At 37.7% G+C, this 22706-nt stretch overlaps 1 protein-coding gene across 2 annotated transcripts in view; it reads right to left on the reverse strand.

Moving 5' to 3' along the window:
* GALNT2 (polypeptide N-acetylgalactosaminyltransferase 2) overlaps nucleotides 1-22706 on the reverse strand; it is a 95382-nt gene that overhangs the window by 66774 nt on the left and 5902 nt on the right. The window contains exon 1 of one of the 2 annotated variants that reach the window (XM_042025230.1): nucleotides 15307-15348. The exons of the other annotated variant lie outside the window; for it this stretch is intronic. Within the exon in view, the coding sequence (XP_041881164.1) occupies nucleotides 15307-15333 (27 nt within the window). The 5' untranslated portion in view covers nucleotides 15334-15348. Of the gene's footprint in view, nucleotides 1-15306; nucleotides 15349-22706 lie in introns of those variants that run through there. 2 annotated transcript variants of the gene reach the window in all.

Consider the following 22706-nt stretch of genomic DNA (forward strand, 5'->3'; position numbering starts at 1 on the left):
AGAGGAATTTGATAAAAATGCCAAGTAATAAAGCTTTAGAAATGTCCTACAGCTGGGCTCTTGAGGAAGAGAAGTCATTCAGGAAGGAGGCAGCCATAAAGGTAGAGCTATAGCAAATCTTCCACTTTAAAACAATAAGCTGACACCAGTAATTTTGAGAGGGGAAGAGTCAAAGCAACTTTGGTTTATCATTACACAAAAAATCAGTGAATTTTCTTCATCAGTACCAAAAAAGATACCTTGACAGTTAGAGGGAGAAAAAAAAAAAAGAAAAATCTCTCAAGTACCCCATCTACTAGGCCTATTTGGGTATAAGTTTTAAGACAAAACTTTTACATAAAGGCATTTCAAACCCCACTCTGCAAGCAGATTGGAAGTAATTTATCACGTAAAAGCAGATCTTTCACATAAAACTCATTTCAGAGATGCATGTAGTTAAAAGTCTGTCATCATTAATTGGCAAAGGGATTTTGAGCACTTAAGAGCCACCTAATTGATAAAGCAATATCAGAGATTAGTACCATGACATTTCTAATAACTTTGAGTTCTGCAGAGATGCTTTGGGGACAATCTGATCTCTGTGGTGCCTTCAGAATAATTCAAAATCATCATTGACTATGAGGAACAGAAGAAGAAAAAAAAAAAAAAAAAATCAGACAATACCATAGATTCTTGGAAGGCACAATCTCTGTAAAAACACTCATGGATACTTATAAGCATGCATATTGAAATTAGACACAGATCTCCAGCCCAGAAATGCTAAGCAGTTCCATACACTGTTTTAACTCCAGAAAGATATTTAAAGCATCCAGCACCTAAAAAGGTACCAAAAATGTATCATCATGCTTCTACAAAGAAACTCTAGAGAGTCACTGGAATATTGCAATCCTTGTCATAGGTTTCAGCACAGATCAAAAATAAGCTCCTGAAATACAGCTGCTTTTCTCTTGCAGGCACAAGTGAAGGAAGTTGCAAGTGAAAGGCAATTTCCCTCTCTACATGCATTTCAAGAAGTATCTTTGCAAGAAGCTAACTACAATTCCCAGAGAAACATTTTATACCAGCTAACCTCGGCCCCCTGAGTCTTCAAAAGCAACCATGCTCCTTTCCTGTTTAAACTAAGGAAGGAAGCCTTGCCTTAATTGATCGGTCATGCTCTGAACAAATGTTTTCATAACCACAAATCCAAACCACTGCAGACTTCACAGCTTCAGAAGATACAAACTTCAAAAGATATCTTTAACCTAACAACTTGCAATAGAAGAACAGCAAGAAATGAGATACAATGCTTTTTCCAAGTGAAATCTTGCTTGACTGAAAATCTTAAAAGTCAACCCAAAAAAAAGGACTGGTTGCAAGAGTGCTCTGTGCCCTCAAAGCTTTCCCTAAATTTTGTTTTAAAACGAGACAACAAAGGATATAACACCAAATTCTTTTAGTCTCAGACTTATCAAAGGACATCAACTATTAATTGCCACACTTTAGTAGAAGGCATAGGTGAAGTAAAGAAAAAAACTATTAAAAATAGTGCACTTTCACATTAAGAACAGAAAACATTTTCTTCACTCAGCTGTAAAGGAAGAAGTAATTTCTCCCCTCACTGAGCTGATAGCCTGTGTGCATCTTTTTCTCTGATAACCTGAACTGTCAAGCTCTGTGTTGAATATCCAGGGCCTGCTTAGCCTGGAACACTACTTACACAGTAGGAATACACTCATGTTTCTCATATTTAATTTCTGGAAGGCTTTTTGTCCATCCAGATAATTTGATGTTCATTAAAAGTCACATCTTCCATTATCCAGCTTTTCCAAATTCACTTTCAAAACCATAATTTTGCAGCTAGTAACCTTAAAAAATCCTGTAACTTCTTTAGAGCATTGTGGAACTGGCATCCATGCTAGATTAAAAACAAGTTTGTTTACACCAAGCTGTGGTCACAAAGACCTGCATATAATTTGTGGGAAATTAAGTATGAAAGGGTAACAACATAGGGAACCAACACAAGGAAGACCGAGTATTATGAGAATTTGCATTTTGATATTTAATCTTTTTTGACAGGCATATAATTTGTCTCAATTTTCAAGTACTCAGACAAGCTGAGGACAGACAAAAGATGATAAAAAAACTGAATTTTAGCCAAAACAATGATCACATATAAAGAAAAAAAATTTCTGCTGGTTTTTCATATTAATTTGCACTCTTGACCATTTTTCTCCCCCTATTATTATTATCAAAGAAATTCAGATAACTCTAGAAATTTATTTCTGACAGACCTTATTCTTCAAAGAAATTTAGAAGGTACAGAAAAAGCCTTTAGCAACATGCATTTAAACAGGTAAGTATATCTCTATTTTAGAGTAATTTTCAGCTAGGGCAGCTATCCAGATCAGATGGTATCTCCTCTAAACTTATTTCTAAAATAGCAGCAAACCACTAGTAACAGGAGTATCACATCAAATGAAGGCAGAGGCTAAATGTCTCTTAACTTCCTTCATGACTGTCAGACATTAATTACATTTACCCTCCCCTAAAGATAATTTTTCAGGAGTTAATAGAAAGCAAATTTACAGTGAAGCATCCCTGTTGCAGTCCCAATATTCTTGCTCAAAATTTTCCCAAACACTATAGAAATACGAACTTAATTATTTAAGGATGTCATTGTTACTATCTGTGAAACCACACAACCTATGAAAATCTGGCAATAAAAAACAAGTGACAGTGTTAGATTCATGACCTTTTTGCAGCACCCCTGAAGAAAACATTTACTTCCCCTGTTCAGATGGAGTTGAAGCTTAGATGCATGCTATACCTGCTACCAGAGGCTAGAGAAACCGGAGTGCCTGGGAAGACTTTTGTAGCCCCAGCAGGCAGAAGGTAACACTAAAATCCATTTCTTCCCAGAACCACAGTCCAGGATCAGAACCACTAAACCTTTGTTTAGTATTACTAAGAGACTTTTCAAAAGCATTAAGAACTGTGAAAGACTCACTGGGGTTGGGAAGGCAGTGATCAGGAAACTGAACACAGACGCTTGCACACTCAGCATGCTCTGCAACACCACCTACCAATCAAGGGAGGAGTGCTCTATATCTATTTACCAGGCTTTTCCCCTGCAGTAAAAGAACAGAGGTGAATGGATGAAGTGGCTAAGGAGATGAGTTAAGATATGGAAGACAAGAAAACAGAATGGAAATGGTTGGAATAATAATGTAAAGAAATTGCAATACACTGCACCAACTGTAACCTTCCTGTTAAAAATCATCAGGTTCAGAGATCTCATCCCAAATACCTCAGCTGCATGTCCCACCCAGACTATCAGGCTCCAACTCTTGTTTTAATTGACAGTCAAGTTTCAAAACTCATAATTCAAGGGAGACTAGTGCGGAGGGGAAAACACATATTTGACTTCACTGACAAATCACATTTTAATCATCAAAACCATTTTGAGAAAGTGGCAGATGTGTACATGACTAGCTCTAGTGATTGTTCGCTGAAGACAAAGAAATGCAGTTCTGAAACTGCAGAAACAAGATACAACCTCTCATGCAAAACCAATCTGCCTAGTACATTAGACAAAAAAAAAAAGTTATTGATATGATTTCAAAAGAAAGCCATTAAGGAACATTAGAAGTATTTATCCTTCCAGCAAGATGCTTTCCGTGTCTAACGGAGGGCCATTAAAAGTTGTATTGAAAATGAGCACTCACAAGGTGCGGGGGTGTGGGAGTTGTAGTAAGCTTCAGAGGGCACACTGGCAGTGCCTGTTTCCTGGGCAGCACACACAGCAGTGCCAATAGCACAGTCAGGAGGCTGTTTATAATGAAACACTAAAAAAACCCCCACATTTAGAACAGGGCCACAGATTTTATATAGTCATCACAGAAGCATGCAGCAGGCTGCATCTCTAAATCAATTTCAAGAATAATCAATACTCCTCTAACACACCAGGCAGGCTAGATAAGTAAAGTTTTATTTTCACAATTGCTTGTGAGTGTGCTTTATAGCAAAATCAAAAAGCCAGAACCAATGTCTACTTCAGTACTAAGAATAATTTTTCTGTGGTCACTCTGCCATGAAATCACTATAATCTCACTATTTTCTGAGTCAACTAAAGAAGGATTATCACAAGCAATGCCAAGAATATTTTGCCTTATCTAAAATTATAACCCTATATATTCACAGTAAGTGAAGAAGTATTTTAAATCTGCAAGGGTATACGTTTTAAAAAATTGTTACAGAAATGCTATGGGATATTGAGTTTGTACTTCTTATAAAGAAGATTCTAGTATGGTAACTCACTGTACTGTGCATAAAATACTAATGATTGAATTTCTATAAAACCTTTTTGGAGTTTAGGAGAACTAGAGGTGCATCTTCAGCAATTTATATCTTAATTCTTGAAAATCCATGCCAAGTTGACAAATAGAACATCACAGAAGTGTATTGACAAGAGTGGTATCCAATTTTACCCTCTAGTCCTCTAGGGGCTCACTTCAGATATGCAGTCAGTTATGCCAGCTGGCACACCAAAAAGCAAGAGCATTACCAGAACTTCATCCTCTTCTGGATTTATGATTAGTGTTTCAGGACATCTTTCAGTTTCCTGCAATTTCCATACATAGTTGCTTCCTACAATGAAGTGCAAAGTTATTATCTTGCTAACTCACAACTAGGGATCTCATTTACAGATGCTCCACATTTGAGCTTTGCATGGTGTTTTGTGAAATGTAACTGAACTTTCTATTACTTGAACTCAATTAGCAAGGACCCAGCAGAAAACACAACCCTTTGCTATCCTGGACTCCAGCAAAAGAAGCGTAGAAGTGGCTGGCAGGTGTAAGAGTCACTGTACAGAAAGATGTGCCCAGTAAGTACCACCATTTCAAGTCAGCTAATTCTACAGCTCCCGAAGTTCAAGGAGGCCAATTACACTGTGATCCAGATTGCTTTCACTTTTGCTTAGACAGCCCCCAAGTTATATTTTCGTGTGCTAAAATATAGGCTGGAAGAAGACAACTATAACGGGAACAAGGAATTTGCACTTTCTAAAGCAGGTTTTTGTCAGCAAAAATGTAAAGCACTACAATTAGTCAACATTTAATTATCCCTGGCATGCAAGAAATGAAGATGCAATCAAGAATGATTAGAAAAATTGCAACTTCAAGTTGTGCAGGCTAATACTGGCAGTACCTTATAGAAATCTCAGGGTTGTAATTTCATACAATTTAGCACTACAATTTAGTGCTAGGACTTTCTCAAGACAAACAAACATGAAATAAAATAGGCCATGCTTGTTTCTCCATGTAAATTTGTTAGGGTTATACTCCTGAATGCCCTGATGACTGATGGAAAAACATACAAATGCAGAAAAAAAACATCACAGCCAACACACAAGGGCTACGTTCAGGGAATTTGTTAGTCATTGAGGTATTTTAAAGATATGGAGTTGTAGTGCTCAGGTCATGGTTTAGTGGCAGACTTTGTCAGTGCTGTGTTAGGGGTTCAACTCTATGATCTTAAAGGTCTTTTCCAACCTAAATAATTCTGTGATTCTATGAAATCAAGCATTCAGTAAGCAGATTACAGCTCATTGAAAACATTAACAATGAGGTAATAGATGTGGCTCACACCAGCTGCATTTACAATAGTCATTCAGCATGCCAAAGGGAACAAACATACCAGCAAATATTTTAGAAGTAAGCTGAGGTGAAGTTTTAGAAGTGAATTAACATTTAGGCTTATTTACATTTCCTAAAAAGTGATGATAAAGAACAGGTGTTTGGTCTACCCACTGTAACTTTAAAGGCACGAGATCAAAAATAACATGCTTAAATTCATTCTATGAACTACCCTCTTTTTGCTAAGACCCATCTGCTCCTACAGCTCTGCAGTGCCCACTCCCTGTGCTCTGCCAACTCTTTTCTCCTAAAGCAGAGCAACTATTCCTACTGTGCTGTGTTGATAGACTCTGGTATACATCCTTACATATTTTCTTCTTCTGCCCTTCTTCAACCCTTACTGTTTTGTTTTGGGGGGTTTTTTAGCTTCTTTCCTGCTCCCCTTCTCAATTCTGCTTTCCTACCTCTTTGCTTTATGGCCTGTAGAACAGCTGAGTCTAGAGCAAACTCTAGCAAAATACTCAGCAGTACTGCCCAGTAAATTATCTGCTGCTAAGTATTGATACACAGTAATTGAGATCACCTAAACCTATTAATGTTAATAAAATGCTTAAAAGAGGGCTCCTGCAAAAGCCCAGTCTCACACCTGAGCTAGACTGCTTTAAGTTAGACTGACATTCACAAGATAAACAAAATTGTTTCCTTATCATTACTGCTTTGCTTTCAAATGATGCACTATCTTACCAGACTTTATAGACCAAAATAAAACGCATTGGCTCAAAACTCTTAGAAAACCACCTAAGGCTTAGTGACACATATTGAAAGGCAACCAAACTTTAGCAGTGAGTCAGAGCAAACATGACACTTCTCTAGTATGTTCTAATAATCCAGTTATTACATGAAAAGCCTCACACACATTTATTGGACTGCTACCAAGACTAGTAACTGTTTTATATCAATGGTGCTACACTGTGCACTTCTGTTTCCTCAAAATGTAAGGGTGAACACACCTGTTTAGATTTTACAGACACACACTGCTCCAATTGCTGAATGAAACAGCAGTGATAACCTACAGGTTTTAACACATGTGCTTACACATTTTTACTGCAGATAGTATCAAGTTGCTAGAGGTCTATGGTCATGCTGTTAATGATACAGAAGTCCCTTATTCCCAGACATAGTTCCCGTGTTTAAGACAACCTGGTGCATTTTACTACAATGTAAATGCACATATGAACTGTGCACTGGATTTGTTGACTACTCTCTTGCTTTACTGTCTTTCCACAGTTTTAAGCAATGTCATTAGTTTCTACTCACTTAAAGAGTTGGACAAGCAGAAAATTAAAAAGCAACTGAGTTTTACAGTACTGTTATATGACAAAAGAGAGAAGGTAGAAGAGTCAAGAGTAGAGCTGAGCCTGAAAAGAAGGGGGGGTGGGGAAAGGTGGTTTTAGTTTTTGTTCTCAGTTCTCACTGTCCTAATCTGTCTTCTGGCAATAAATCAATTTCCCAAAGTTGAGTTTGTTTTGCCACTGATAGCAATTGTTTAGTGATCTTCCTGTCCTTATCTCGGAATGAAAAGTTTGTGGTTGTTTTCTCACCATCCTGATGAAGATAAGGAGCAATAGAGCAGCTTGGTAGGCACCTTGTGGCCAGTTAACCCACCATGCTGAGCACAGCTGAATGAGCTGCTATAATCATACGGTTGACCTGAAAATGGATATCCACCAAACATTCTTGGTGCTTCCAGAATCTCCTTTCTAGCCTGTGGTGTAAAGTATTTTTTCTACAATACTATCATACAAATGCAGTCTTTAATCACGGCTAGAGAGTCAAATATTCCTGACAGTGTAAACCACATGCACAAAACCATATTGTAATCCACCCTAATGGGATGGAGAACAGGAAAGCATATCCTCCTCACCTCAGAGAGCCAAAGCTGACAATACACAGTCATTCATAAGCAGGAAGAACAAGTCTAATCTCCATTGCAACACAGACACACTGCTGTGTTTCCAAAGTGCTAGCTATTTCTGCTGCAGCAATTCCATGGGCTTGCACTCTACTGTAGTTGTGAACCACAGAATCATAGAATCACCAGGTTGGAGGAGACCTTCAAGACCACCAAGTCCAACCCATGCCTTAACACCACTTCAACTATACCATGGCACAGAGTGCCACATCCAGTCTTTTTTAAACACATCCAGGGATATTGACTCCACCACCTCCCTGGGCAGAGGATTCCAAAACTTTATCACTCTTTCAGTAAAAAACCTCTTCCTAACATCCAACCTAAATTTCCCTTGGCACAGCTTGAGACTGTGTCCTCTTGTTCTGTCAGTTGCTGCCTGGAAAAAGAGACCAACCCCCACCTGACTACAACCACCTTTCAGGTGGTTGTAGAGAGTGATAAGGTCACCTCTGACCTTTTCTCCAGGCTAAACAACCCCTGCTCCCTCAAGCGTTTCTCATAGGGCTTGTGCTCCAAGCCCTGCACCAGCCTTGTTGCTCTCCTTTGGACATGCTCAAGCATCTCAACATCCTTCCTGAACTGAGAGGCCCAGAACTGGACACAGTACTTGAGGCGCAGCCTCACCAGTGCCAAGTACAGGGGAAGAATGACCTCCCTGCTCCTGCTGGCCACACTATTTCTGATACAGGCCAGGATGCCATTGGCCTGCTTGGCCACCACGGCACACTGCTGGCTCATGTTGAGTCGGCTGTCGACCAGCACCCCCAGCTCCCTTTCTGCCTGGGCACTGTCCAGCCACACTATCCCCAACTTGTAGCGTTGCAGGGGGTTATTGTGGCCAAAATGCAGGACTCGGCACTTGGACTTGTTAAACTTAATCTTATTGGACTCTGCCCATCTATCCAACCATTTCAAGTCTCTTTGCAGAGCCCTCCTACCTTCCAACAGATCAACATACACTCCCAGCTTAGTGTCATCTGCAAATTTACTAATGGAGGACTCAAAACCCTCATCCATGTCATCAATAAAAAGATTAAATGAAGCTGGCCCCAGCACTGATCCATGAGGGACACCAACTGAATTGCAGCACCATTCACCACCACTCTCTGGGCCTGGCCATCCAGCCAGTATGACTGATGAATTCACCCCCACAGTCCTTTACACAAAAAAAAAACAAACAAACAAAAAAACACAGACAGCACAGCCCAACTTGCAAACAGCAATTACAGCAATTACTTTGACTTACTTCCATCTATAACAGCCTTTATCAATGGCACTCACTAGGACATGTATAGCTATGAGTTCACAGACTATCGATACTCCAGCATAGATATAAGAATCAAGAACTGTCACATTACAAGTATCTTCACAAAGAGTAGGAGCTAAGAAATAAGTGAATGCTTTTTATAGGCTATACTTTTTACTGTAGAATATAGACAAACCAAAGAAGAAAGGGTATTTGCATGCCTGGCTGAGGCTTTCTTTTTCACTACTTGCCTTTTAGACTCAAAGCAAAGGAGCTTCTAATGAAACACAAAATCACAAAGTTTGTCAGGTCATCCATAGGCTTGTTCTTTGGAATCTGACTAGACAGACTAAACCATGAGAAGCCACCTATCACATTGCCTGCCCCAAAAGCAGGGAGGAGACAGAAGCAAGGCAGTCATTGTACTTTTAGAAGTACCACAATACCTTCACTATTAGTTGACAGATTCAGCCTTTGAATTTTAAAATTTACTACTTGGATTTTAAAAAGACCCTTAATACTATTGTGGTAGTAAGGGTATATACAACTATGCAGCCTCTCTCACCCCTTAAAGAAAAGATCTTCATAGCTGCTTGTATAAACACTGTCATGCACAGCTGTCTGAGCAAGACATACTGGGAAAATTAGTACCTAAGAGTCCAACACCAGACTTCCTTTTTAATTGAGTAACAGCCCTCTTCAGACTCTTCTCCTTATACTCCCCCTTCTCCACAAGAAAGGACACAAAGATTTATAGCTAAAAATCTGTTAAAAAGAAATCAATTCAATCAAATCAGCTCTTCTAAGCACATTCTTTAAAAAAAGTAACAATAGTTAAAAATACCGAAACCATTCATTTATTAAACACAAGAGCACCAATACTGTATTCGACACAAGAATTCCATTCCCCTCAACACATTCTTCCTGAGAAATTCAATTCTGAAACAGGAAAAGGAAAACCTGCTTTCTCTCCTTTATAAACAACTTCCATGAAAGTTTGTGCAGAATTAGAAAGCTTTGGATCTTGAAACAATTTCCAGAATGACTGCTTTTGGAGTTGGTGCCAGCTTGACAATTAAGTATCCCATTTCCCAAAACTTCAAGGCAAGTTGTTCAAGGCAAGACCATTCCACCAAAGGTCTGAAGCTACCAGATGCACAATCTACAGAAGTGGCCAATTACTGAACTAGTCAATTACAGTGAATTGGGCATATTTGAAATCTATCTCTTAACAAAATAATTATGTCAGTTTACTTGCTTTCTGCACAAATTGAGACCCACTTATTCGCCCATTTAGGAGATAAGAGCCCATGAAGTACCTCATAAGACTTGCTTTCTGATCAAAAAACAAGCTATTCAAAAGTATGGCAATACTACTATTATGGCAATGGGAAAGAAAGACTGCTTGAAAAATTTAACCTTTCCACTGGAAAACTACACTAAATTGACAAAAAAACCCTTAAGAGTAATCACATGGTTAGAGTAACAAAAAACACTTAAGAGCAGTCACACGGTCAGAGGGAGCAATGGCAGGCAAGAATTCCTGTGTGTTGCTGTTAAAAAAAAAAAGCCACTGAATGGATTGCTTTTTTCTTACATCAGAAACATACTTCCATTGCCTTCACCAAAATACAAAAATGTGTAGCTTACAATCAAATATGTTAAAATCAGATTTTAAATTCCAGAAATCACTCTGAACTACTTATAACAACGTTTCAACTTCTGAATCTAGCTGTTGACATGCAGCTTCAAAGGCTGAATTTGAAGCGGTTTCTGTATTGTTTTAATTTCTACCCATACATCCATGTTGATCATCTGCACCAATAAAGCCTATTTCTCTGCAGCTCATATCTCTTGTCGTCAATACCCATCAATATGGGCAAATCTCAGATGTGAAAAGCAGAAATGTTAATTTTTATATCCCTCTCAGTAAATACAAACTCACGGCTTTGAAAGTCAGTCCTTCAAGCCAAGCAACTGACAGTATCACCAAGGCAAGAGAAGTTTCAAAGAAAAATACTGAGGGTTATATCTACTTCATGGAATGAATGTACTAGAATGCGCAGAACAAAGATGGTTGATTTTGTATGCAACTAAAATAAAGAAATAGCTACATCACCACTCTTCAAAAACAAATCCCCAAACCTTTGGAGATATGCCATGCCACACAAACACACAGACTCCAAGACTGCTACTGCAGCAGATTTCTTCAGAAAAAGAAAACCCACAATGAAAACAGATCCAGATCTGTACTCAAAATGTCCTTGTGAAGTCATCTTCAAGTTAACCTTCATTCAAAATCTCTGATAAAAATTCATACCCAAGATCAGTTTGAAACATCAAATTGCCTGATGCAGCAAACTGAAGCGCTGCCATTCCCCCTTCTACCATCCAACACACTTTCTCACACAGAATAATTGGGGGTTTTTAAGACCATTATATTCCTTGGGTTCTGGTTACCATCAGCATAGCATTTTGTCACACTTTTCCACCAGCAGAAAAATAATCACGTCATGTTCCTTTGTTTCCAAACTTCCCGCTCTCACACCCATTTGAGGATTCACTCTAAACAAGAGGGGGTAAAAAATTATTCTTGTTTTATTACAAAGTTTTTATAATTCCGTCCTCAGAGGGTACTAGTCTGCACTAGGGGTGAAAAACATCAACAGGAAAGAAAGGGAACTACAACAGGAACTACACAGCTACTTAGTAGCACTAATCTAATACCAGGTAAAAGGGAGAAAACAGAAGTCAAAGGGACAACACAGTTACCAGATGCAAAGAAAGCCAATCAGCACAGGAGGAAAACCTACTCAGCAATCTTTATAAACCTAATCAAAGCTCACTTCCTGGAGCTGAGCCGATGATGAAGCTTGGTACAGGAACAAACTAATCACCTGAACACGGAACTGATTGTTTTTCAGTATCATGTTGAAAATGCACATTAATTTTAACTTTTAAATTTGGTAGTTTCTGTACAACTTCTGTATAACAATTCAAAGAAAGCCTACTAAACCCTACTTGAATTTGAAGCATTTGGATACACACCGAGATTTGTTTATAATGACAACTGTATGCGGAAGATGCCGTTCAGGCTCTGCAGAAGAAAGACTTGGTTATACAGAACACACTCCATCAAGAACTACCAGGAATTACTTGGTCTCCCAGAGGTTATCACTTTCTTTAAATGTCAGGGAAAATAACTGTGTATATTAAGATTTCATTCCTATTAGTTAACACTACACACTGAGGAGAGCAAAATGAGGAAAAAAAAAGAAAGGAGCCACATTTTTAATTAAGTCCACTTATGCATTAGTCATGACCACATGGTCATGGTATTATGCCATGATATAGAGTTCAGTAACAGTGCATTTCCTCCAACAGACAAAAATTAAATAAAAAAGACCTGTACACATGGATTTTATTCTCCTTCCTCAGTCCTTTACAGAGGAAATTATTACAAGTTCTTATCCCTGTGACATTTCTCTGGTTTGGAACACATGTTCAACCACAACTGTCTAATAACCCAAGATGCAGAAAACAAGGTGTTGGTCTGCAGTCTTATGTAGAGAATTGAAGGCTCCAACAGCACTGTTGCTTCAAACTGCAGCCCAGAGTAAATGGTGATTTTAAAAAAGCAATGAGATATTTTGCTATTGGCAAAAAGAAACAAGCTCCAGCATATCTAGGAAGTCTTAAATTGTAAACAGTGCAATGGCAAAAATATCACAAGCAGATTAAATTAGCCTTTATTCATAAGACATAACTTTCCACTTTATCTCAAGCAGACAGTTTATAAAGTAAAATAGCATGCTTAGATCAAATGGTAAAAATATTTTGGAAAAATGGGGCCTGTTATTTCTTGTTGCAATAGTAGAAATCACCATTCCATTTTTTTTTTTTTTACAGTAACATGACAAGACAGGGGTTTTTTTAGGAAACAAAGGTGGACAGAGAGGGATACTCTACATGCAACACATTCAGAATTGGTGCATCTCTAAAAAGGCAGCTGCAAAATAGAGCTTTGGCAGATGAACATTGTTGTGAAATAAACAGCTTCCTTCAATGAACAGTGCAAGCATACCACTGAAGTAGAGTTTGAAAAACCACATTGCAAAAATAGCAAACAAGTTAAAATTTGTAGGTACCCAAACCCAGCAAAAAAACTACATTGTCAATTTAATTTGCCTTTTGTAATTGCAGATCATCTCTCAAAACACCTTCTGATCTCTTTGGAAATAAGATTAAGTGCAACATTAAGATAGACATTGACACTCCTAGAGCCAGTGCCACTTACAAGCAGGAGTGACGGCCCAAGAAGAAAGACAGACTGAAAAACAAGTTCAGTGCCAACTGTTTTGTACCACACAAAGACACAGGGGGCTACAGGCAATCCACGCTCCCGAATCTGATTCACTGCCAGCCAAAAGTTACTGTGAGCTCTCCAACAGCCATCAATGCAAAAAAAGGGACACGTACTCTAGCTTTAAAGCTAACCTAAACTCAGTATTTCAATAGCTGGAGTCACAGTAATTGTTACAGAATAAATTGACCCTCTTCTTAAGAGATTTTCAATACATTAGTTTTGCAAGTTTAAAGCTGTAACTTCACTTGTGAGTTCTCTGACCCAGATGGGTATTTCCAACAGTTTCTGTAACATGATTTGTGCCTACACAAAACCCAGATTTTTACATATTACTGCAACTTGAAAGTTTTCTGGAAATGTATCCATCAAAAGTGGGTACAATCAAAATCACCTGGTGTCCTAGGATCATATACCATGACTACTGGATCTTTGCTTAGATTTGAACACCCATACACAACATATTTAATTTCTCTCTATACATGCCATACTTTAGAGCTGACAAAAAAGACACCATAGTACCATGACAGATGTGGTTTCCATTTCTAGAAGCCTCCTTCCCTGCTAATGCAAATCTGAAGGCAGCTGACAGTCTGAGAAAATCCAATTGTCATCATTAAAATCCAAACATGACTGAAAAAGAAATAAATCAGCCGCATTGTCAAGAAGTGACCAAATGGCCAAGCAGAGGGATAAGAGAGCCCACACAACCAAATAAACATGAAGGCAGCAGCTTTCCACTCATGTTTGGTCTTAATAGAAAATAATTGCTTTTGTCTGCAAGCAAACTTGGTAAATAGGTATATTGAACAGCTCAGTCTGAAACTACTTTGCTATTCTTAGCACAGAGACTATTTATTGTTTTGGACTTAATAGAATAATTAAAATTATATATTGTTGCCATTAGTACAAATGAACCAAGGAAAAAACCAAGAACTCTGCAGTATGGTATTCTCCCCAGATTTTCTTCAGTTCAACTGGATTTGACTTTTGTGCAGAGTGCAGATAATACAAGCATGGTTTTATACTAACAGTAAGATTAGCAAAAACACATTTGTTCTCTTAGGGCTTGTGATGATTTTCTGAGATAGAGAAAAGGGAAGCAAAAGGCTACACTTCTTTAAAATACCTTTCTTTTTTTTATGACCTGCAGCTTATCTTCAACCCATTTCTTCCTTCTCTTACACAGGATGCTTTGTTGGCAATTGATGAGAATTATGTACAACAGCTACTAAGCCTTTAAAACAAAGTAGCAGCCTGTATAATTATCTCTCCCTTTTCTGTTGCAGAACACAAGTAAAATGTCAGTGTGTGCCAGATACTATTAAAATTACTAGATTCCTACAGCCCTTCTTCCTTCACAGAAACACCGGGTTTATGCATCAAAAATAGGAACAGCCAGTTCCTACTGTAAGTTACTTACTGAAATATTGAGCTTTCTTTTCATATTCTACCAATACGCAATCATTTAATTCTTAAACCTAAGATCATAAGAGTTCTAGTTAGTGGAAAATAATCAAGGGTCCATCTAACTTTATCTTTTTAAGGTCTTGGTTAGACAGCACACTTCCCAAGAATACTTCTTATACTATATTCTTTATTGCATGGCAGGAATATGCCATGTCAGTATCAGTAGCTTTCCATTCTTGCACAGAAAAAGAACAAGCACTTTATTTACACAGTACCTAATTTTCAACTATGAGATAAAGAGCAAAGCTGCTAGAGATTCAAATACAAACCCAGGAGCACAGCACAGAAACTGGACAAATAGAACTAATACAACTTCTGCTGTACATATTCAGTCCTCAAAGGAATAACAGGGCAGGGTATGTTAAAGTCATCTCTATTATTTGAATGGGCATAAGAGCTAGAACTGCACTTCCAGAAAAACAGGCAGAATTAAGTTAACAGTTGAAAAAGTACACAGTGCTGCATGTGAGATAGGCTATACTAGCCCAAAGTATTTAGGGGATTAATCTTCAGGTTAACATGGACAAATGAAGACCACACATTTATGCATGCTGGCACTCAAAAAACAGGAGGAATGTAGCCCATACCATGCTATGCTTCTATTCAAAGAGCACAATTGGAATAATTCCCATCTCACCAGTAGTTCTATCCATTCTAATATCATTGCAGTAACTGGAAAACACTGCTGTTCATTGGCAGACCTGGGAAAAGCTTTTTCTCCCTTCCAACTCAGGATATTCTGTGATTCTGTGGAAGAAAAGAATTAAGTGCTTGATCATTGAACTGGGGCAAATAATAGCATTCAGGCATGCAGCAACAACTCTTACTTCCAAAACCAGAAGAGAAGCCAGTACTAGCACTTCCTATGATTCCACTGCCATTTTCTTCACTATTTGTATAATGGCAAAAAGCCATTTAAATACAGGGGGGAAAAATTACTACACAATTATTGTCTTAAACTGATAAGCCTGAAAAAGAAGCCTAAATCATGTCAAAAGAAAGCAAACATGCTGCCATCCCAGCTGCTACAGCCTACTGCCAGTAAGAGCATGAGAACAGTCTAAATGAAAACATCGTGCAGTTGACAGAACAGCAACTGACATACTTCCAAAAAAACACTCCCACTGGAGACTCTTCTTCCTCCAGCTAACAGAAGAATTCAGTGCTAGTAAGCTGATATCCACAAGACCTAGCTGAGCACAAAAAGCTTTTTAATTATTCTGATAAGACACTTACATGAAATCAGGTTTTCCAGACTGATCATTTAATGCTCCCTCTCTAACACCTTCCTCCAAGACAGGGCATGCATTACTTTAGCCTACAGAAGACAAATGCAGACCAATATCTTCAGCTCACTTGAAACTGCAGATATCAAGCTATGTTACTGCAAAGTTCATACATCTAAGCAAGAATCTTGTATGAGAAATGTGCTCAGTATTGTACAACAAACAGTAGCAAACAAATTATCAGTACCAACAAAAAGGGCACTGTCTTAGTTTTAAGTAAAAAAAAAAAACCACACCAAGGACAAAAGTCTCACACACATTTTGCCTAAATAAGTTCTACATCTATCTTCACTTGTATAATAAAATAGAATCTCTACCTAAAAACCTGTCTTATGTTTAAAAAAAATACACCATGTGCCATGAGGTTCTGATAAAGCATCATGACACTACAAGAGGAAAGTGACACAGTCATATAGCTAAGGGGATAAACTATATAAATATATAGCTAGCAATAAACTCAAAATAAGATGGTATGTAAGACTCAAGCAAAAAAAAATATTAGTAATCAAAGCCAACTACAGACATTTGTTTTGCATACATGAACAAGGCTTAGAGTCTCAAACACAGATAATGACAGTGTTTCTCCAGAGTATTTTATTAGAAATTGCCATCTTAAGTACAGTGGTGCTCTCCTTAAGCTCTACCAGCCACATCTTTTTTAAAAGACGATAATGGCTTAGAAAACGATCAAGTACCTACAACCCACCAGCATCCAACACCCTGCTTATTACACATTACAAACTGCTCTTCATCACAAACCGGATGTACTAAAACCAACGCTTCTTAAGATAGTTTTTAAAGTTTCCAAAAGACTTCGCCAAATCATTCAAGAATAAGTTCCCTTAAAAAAAAAAAAAAATCTTCAAAGCAAAACTGAAAGAGCAATCAGTTCAGGCATTGCAAACTATTCAAAGGAATTAACATCCAAAGTACTCCTAAGCCCCAAGACTCATTGAACAACTTCCCTAACATACCTTTTTTTTTTCTTTTCAACACACCTTTAGGAACACCAAGGACATTTCTCTAAGTTTAGAAAAAAAAAGTCATAACAGGATACACAATATTCATCAAGTAGAAGAAAATTTTTACATCCATTTTCTTCCATACTTCTACATTGGAAACTTAGCTCAGAAACTCGGATAACAACATCATGCAATGACAGCCACAATCACAATTAATTTGAACAAATACCATGACATTTCCAAACTGTTGCCTGCCTCTGAGCTGTAGCTGCTCTTGGAAATAAACATTAGAATATCACAGTTCTAAACCAAACTGAACATTTGTGAACTGAGGGTTTCAGAAGTGGTCAACATCAACCACACTAGGATTAGACACTAGATGTGGTTCCCTGCATAGCCTGACGGTACCAGCTCCAGATCCACACTCTAGCAAGCTTAGCAAGAAGCACCAGGCCCCATTGTACTTCAATGCTGAAGTCTGAAAAGCTTGAGCTATCCTTTCCATATGATGTATAACGTGGGATATTAAAATTTCTTGAAGTCCATTCAATTACTGAGACTTAATCCATAAAAGCCAATTATCTAATATAGTTTGCTGAGTACAAAAAAAGTTTGGTTTTGAGCAAAAGGCCACACCAAGAGATAACTACATGAGAATTTCTACCATATGACCACAGCTAACATTCACACTCAGGTATCTAAAGCCTGGTGGGAGCAAGCCCTTTTCTAAGTTCATGGTGTAGAAATAACCTGTTATGACAATTCAATCTTTGGCATAATAGAACCAGGACTCTAAACAGCGCTATAATGCAAACAACATTCAAAAGTGTCCTGAACAAGTGGTGGTATCTTTTCACCAGAGTTTCCAATATGGTTGAAAAATGTTAACAACATCCAAGTTTACCAAAAAAAGGACTACTTATACAGAGACAACCTAGCAAATGTACTCTGAAAGTGTCAAAAATACTTTCTACATGCTTAACTAAAAGAAGAAAAAACCATGACCAAATCTGAAACATTTGCAACCATTACAGAATAATAATGAAAACAAAAAAATTTTGGAAAGTCACACACCAAGACAATCCAAGCGTATAAAACCAGGTTTTGCCTAAGTTTCTGGCTCTTAGAATTGCAAGCACATGAGAGAGAACATTAAATGATTGCAGGCTGATCTTAACGCCTTGATTTTCTTGCTATTGTTCCCAGGATGCAAGAAGCATTAGTTATCTCAGTAGGTAACTGAAATGGATTTTTAAGCAAATGGCTTTTGCTTTGTATAAAGACAGATATTTTAGGTCTAGGCTAACATGACCATCAAAATCAATCTCTTGCTTAATTTTACTAGAGAATATTCAGAAAGTATTAGGAATAACTGAGAAATTGTACTTGAACAAGACATACTGCATTCTTACCAAGCCTTTCACAAACCTGATAGTCATTGAAGTCCTTCAACTTTTTTTTTTTTTTTTTTCCCCTGATCAGTGTACATTTTTCCTTAACATATTTCTAAGTCTTGTGACAACCCAGGGGTGGTATCAAAAATCTGTCACTCAGTTCAATCTTTCTACTAAGAATCTACCAGGCTAAATGACATTTATGTGCTTATGTCTCTATAGAGAAGAAAAGTTTCCTCAAAACAAGTGCCTTCAGACACACTTTTTGCTGTACAAAGAAGTCAAGCCTTTCCATCTTTTGAACATTATGTATGAAAACTCGGGATGCAAAGAAGTGTTGATGGTTGCTAGCCCACTGCTCACTACTTTACTTAAATATTTCTTTCAGACTCCAAATGCCTTTTAATTTAACTGTTAAGACCTGTAAATTCTTAAGATGTACTTATTAATGAAAGGCACACAGGTTAGCATATGGGGTGGGGACATTGCCTTTGAATGACATCTATCAGTTTCAGAGGTTTTAAGAATGACTCTGCTCTTTTAGGAATCAAACTCCAATTTTCTCATCAGGTCCTTACAGCACTTGCTACATTACTGTTCACGCACAGCACTTTCAGAGTACACCAAAAGAAAGGTATATGCTGTGTTAGTGGGACAAAAAAGAGCATTTTCTTAATTAAAACTTTAAAAAGTACTCACTAACATAGCATATATGGGTTATAACTATTCCACATGGTGGAACAGTCAGACTGATGTTTGTTGAGGCTAAACGACATAGCACATCTCCAATTCAGTGGGTGTTGGCAAAGCAACACACGTTGTGAAAGCACGAGTCAGAGCACTAAAGAACAGCCCTATTTGCTCCACACAGATAATGCCAAGGCTGCAGTTGATGGATGGTCTGGCAGGCTAACCGGAAGGACTTTGGCATTCCACTGCAGCAGGAGCCATGCCACCGCCCATAACAAGAACTTATTACACTGTCTGGACAACATATGCAGACCTAATTTTGCGACACACTTCAGCAGAGAGATACTGCAATTCCTTTGCCCCCACACTCTTGGTAGGCACACCTACCACAGCAGCGGTTTTGCTGCACGGATTTCCCAATATCCGGTAGGGATGTTTCCAATACATCGGAACAATGTAACATCGAAGTATCCAGGCTGCTCCACCATTAGTCCGCAGCAGTTTGCTACCAAATGAAGTACTTTACGAGGAGAAAACTTTCCTTTTCCTTACCAAGGTCTCAAGAGAGTCAAAGTGTGCTTGAGTGAACAGACTTTTCCATTTCACTTAAGAGAAGCAAGAAAAAGAAAAGCCAAGCAACTTAAAAACCTTCATGTCACTGAAGCATATATCCATATATATATACACACACGTATTTATTGACCATCTGTAAACCAACAGGCCAGATAGAGAAAATTTATTTTAGTAACAAATTTCAGCTGTGCTCATATCTCCAGGGTGGCTAAACATTTGGAACTTAATACAAGGAGAAAACATTTTCTCCTCATCAAGTCATAGCTCTTTGAGAATTCATACACAATAGCATTAGCTGGGTGCCAATTCTTTGCATAGTCTTTCCTTGGCCAAAGTTCTTTTGTTCAAGCAGATCTGTTACTCAGTACAGGCAGTCTATTGCACTTTGATAATGCTTGAACTCAGCAGAATCTCTAGTTATTCTCTGCTTCCCTTAATAAAGCACCCAGGTTTTATGACAATTTTACAACTTCAGAAAAGTTATTAACAACTGAACTTGCAACCTTTTCAAAAGGCTCTTTTTTTTTCTCCGTAAGAGACCATAGTTAAAAAGAAGAGAAATCCAAATTATTGCCTTTGATGTGCACTACATAGCAATTTCAGGGATATATGGAATGCTCTAAAATTCAAACTTGCTGTTCTTTTACTATCCTGTTCTTTTCCCATTTGAATTTCACAAGCAAAGCTCAAAACTAACATCTGTCTACATAGTCCCTTTACACAAATGTTCTCCTGTCAGTTGATGGAGCTATTTGAACTAGCACATTTTAACTTGTTTAAATGACAATACAGGTACCCTGAGCAATTAACAAAACCAGTGTATAAAAAAGGGATAGTGGGAAAAATAAAACAATTCAGACAGATGAAAAGTCAACTAGGAATAAAAAAAGCCTTGATCAGAATTTGTAATTTGCACAGGCTACACTAGAAGCCAGTCATATTAACAAGTTACCTTGTTCTTGCAGAAGAAAAACAGCTTTTAACATTCAAGGTGATAGCACCAAGAAAAACACACAAACCAATAAACAATTTTTAAAAGCCTATCTTAAAGCTAAATATAAGTTTAAAATATGCTACATTCCAACAGGGGATTCAGTTTATAGAAAGAAAATAGAAGCTGATTTTTTTCACTTTCTTAATCATTATTGACTGTCACGTGACACAAATAGTACAGGCCTGCTTAATTCACGGTAAGACTACATGGCAAATGAACACTTAAGAGAATGACAGTTAAACATGTACTCAGGATATGTCAGTGAGATACAGATTCCACAAAAAAAAAATTCATTCTCCAAACAATGGAGGTAAAGGAAAAAACACCACACATTTAAATATCTTCACTTCCACTTATCAGGAAAGGTCCACCATACGAAGATTTCTGTGAAAGAACTTTATGGACCTAAAGGGAATATGAAATGGTTCAATTCTAGTGTTAGCTAGATTCTCTTATGCCCTATCTTCAAAATCCCAAACACACAAACCTAACATTCTGATGTGGACACTTAACTTTTTTTCCCCATCTTCCCTCCTCAATCCATCCCTTATTCCTTTGAAAGCTTAAATGAAAGGGAAAAGTAGAAGAGAAGAGGGCACCCTACTTACTTCAAAACAAACAGCATGGAAGACTGCACCCAGGTTTTAAAACTTATGTAGCTTAAGATACCACCACTTTGAGTTACATGATGGCAATATGTAATTTTAACAACCTGCTTAGAGTTTCCTTCTGTAACACCCACACTGATATTCCACTTCCACAATATCCTGATATATTCGGGCAATGACATTCAGCCCCACATTCCTGAAAAAATTGCAAATGCCTCACTGCTTCCTGCAGATTCATTTTTAGAATTCAAATGATTTGCCAACACATGGCATTGCCAACATATTAGCAATACACATCTTCTCCTAAGTCCTAATAACGATTTCACTGTTGGGCAGGGAGTTAAAAAACTGTCTGTACACCACCTGGCTATATCTTGCTTTGTGCCACTACAGCTGAACTACTGTCAAAAGTAGGTTATTTAAGAAAAGCAAGTGGACCAAATCAACTTAAAACAAGTCATTTGCACTGACTTAATTTGAGCAGTTTACATTTATCACCTGAGCTTCACAGGACAAACTGTGTCCTAATGTTTTCTTTTCAAATAGATTTAACTTAAACAAAAGTACTGTGTATTAAATTATTTATAAATTACATGTAGCTACCAAAAGCCAAGCAAACACATTTTCTAGGATGCCTGGTGGAATTGTTTTTAAACAGCTTCTAAGCACGCAACAAGGGTCACTTTGTTGGGACACCCAGCACCATCTCTTCTATTCTGTAGTAGAGTATCATTGCAAGCAGCTAGTAGACAATACCATGTCTCTCATCTGACACATCACCCTTTTAACCAAACAGTATCAGTTATATACAAGCACTTAGATAACACATCACACTGAAAAACTGAAAAGGACGGGCAAGACAAAAGAGGAAAAAATAATAGGATTTCCAAGGGAAAAATGTGGAATGATCATAAAATATTGAAGACTAAGAAATAAGTTCTCTAAGATATGTTTAAATGGCTTATATTTTTATTCTAGGTTGGTCTAAAGGACAAGTGAGGTAGCACCATTGAGATGAATCTTGTAATATTTTTTTTCTTCGTTTGAAGTCATACTGAGCCTTTTCTAAATTAGAAAAAAAGTGCTATTACATCACTTTTTTTGTTCCATTTTTGGAAGTATCTAGAACACACAGGAAAAAATGACTGGCATTTATTTGCAATACACCTCAAATCATAAGACTGATGGGACAAAAACAGGTAAGGCACATGCACAATTAGTTAGTGGACTACCTTATTTTTAAACTGTATCTGTCAAAAGGACATCACTACAATTTACAAACTTTGTACACAGAGATCCCAGAAAGCAGCAGACCATAGCAGCAATGGAATAACAGAAGAACAGCACACTGCTACAATACCCACATGAAACAGAAAAATGATGGGGAAAGGTGGGTAACTACCCCATTTTGTATTAAACTACCAAAGTAGTCATTCTTGTTTCTTCAACCCCTTCTATCTATGGCCCAGCTCTACTTCTGCATTTATGAAACAAACAGCTAACAGTAATCCAAGAGATATAGCACTGGCA

This window comes from Corvus kubaryi, unplaced genomic scaffold, assembly GCF_017639235.1.
Source record: "Corvus kubaryi isolate FWS band 111438036 unplaced genomic scaffold, C.kubaryi_AGA036_p1.0 37266, whole genome shotgun sequence".
Lineage (NCBI taxonomy): Eukaryota > Metazoa > Chordata > Aves > Passeriformes > Corvidae > Corvus > Corvus kubaryi.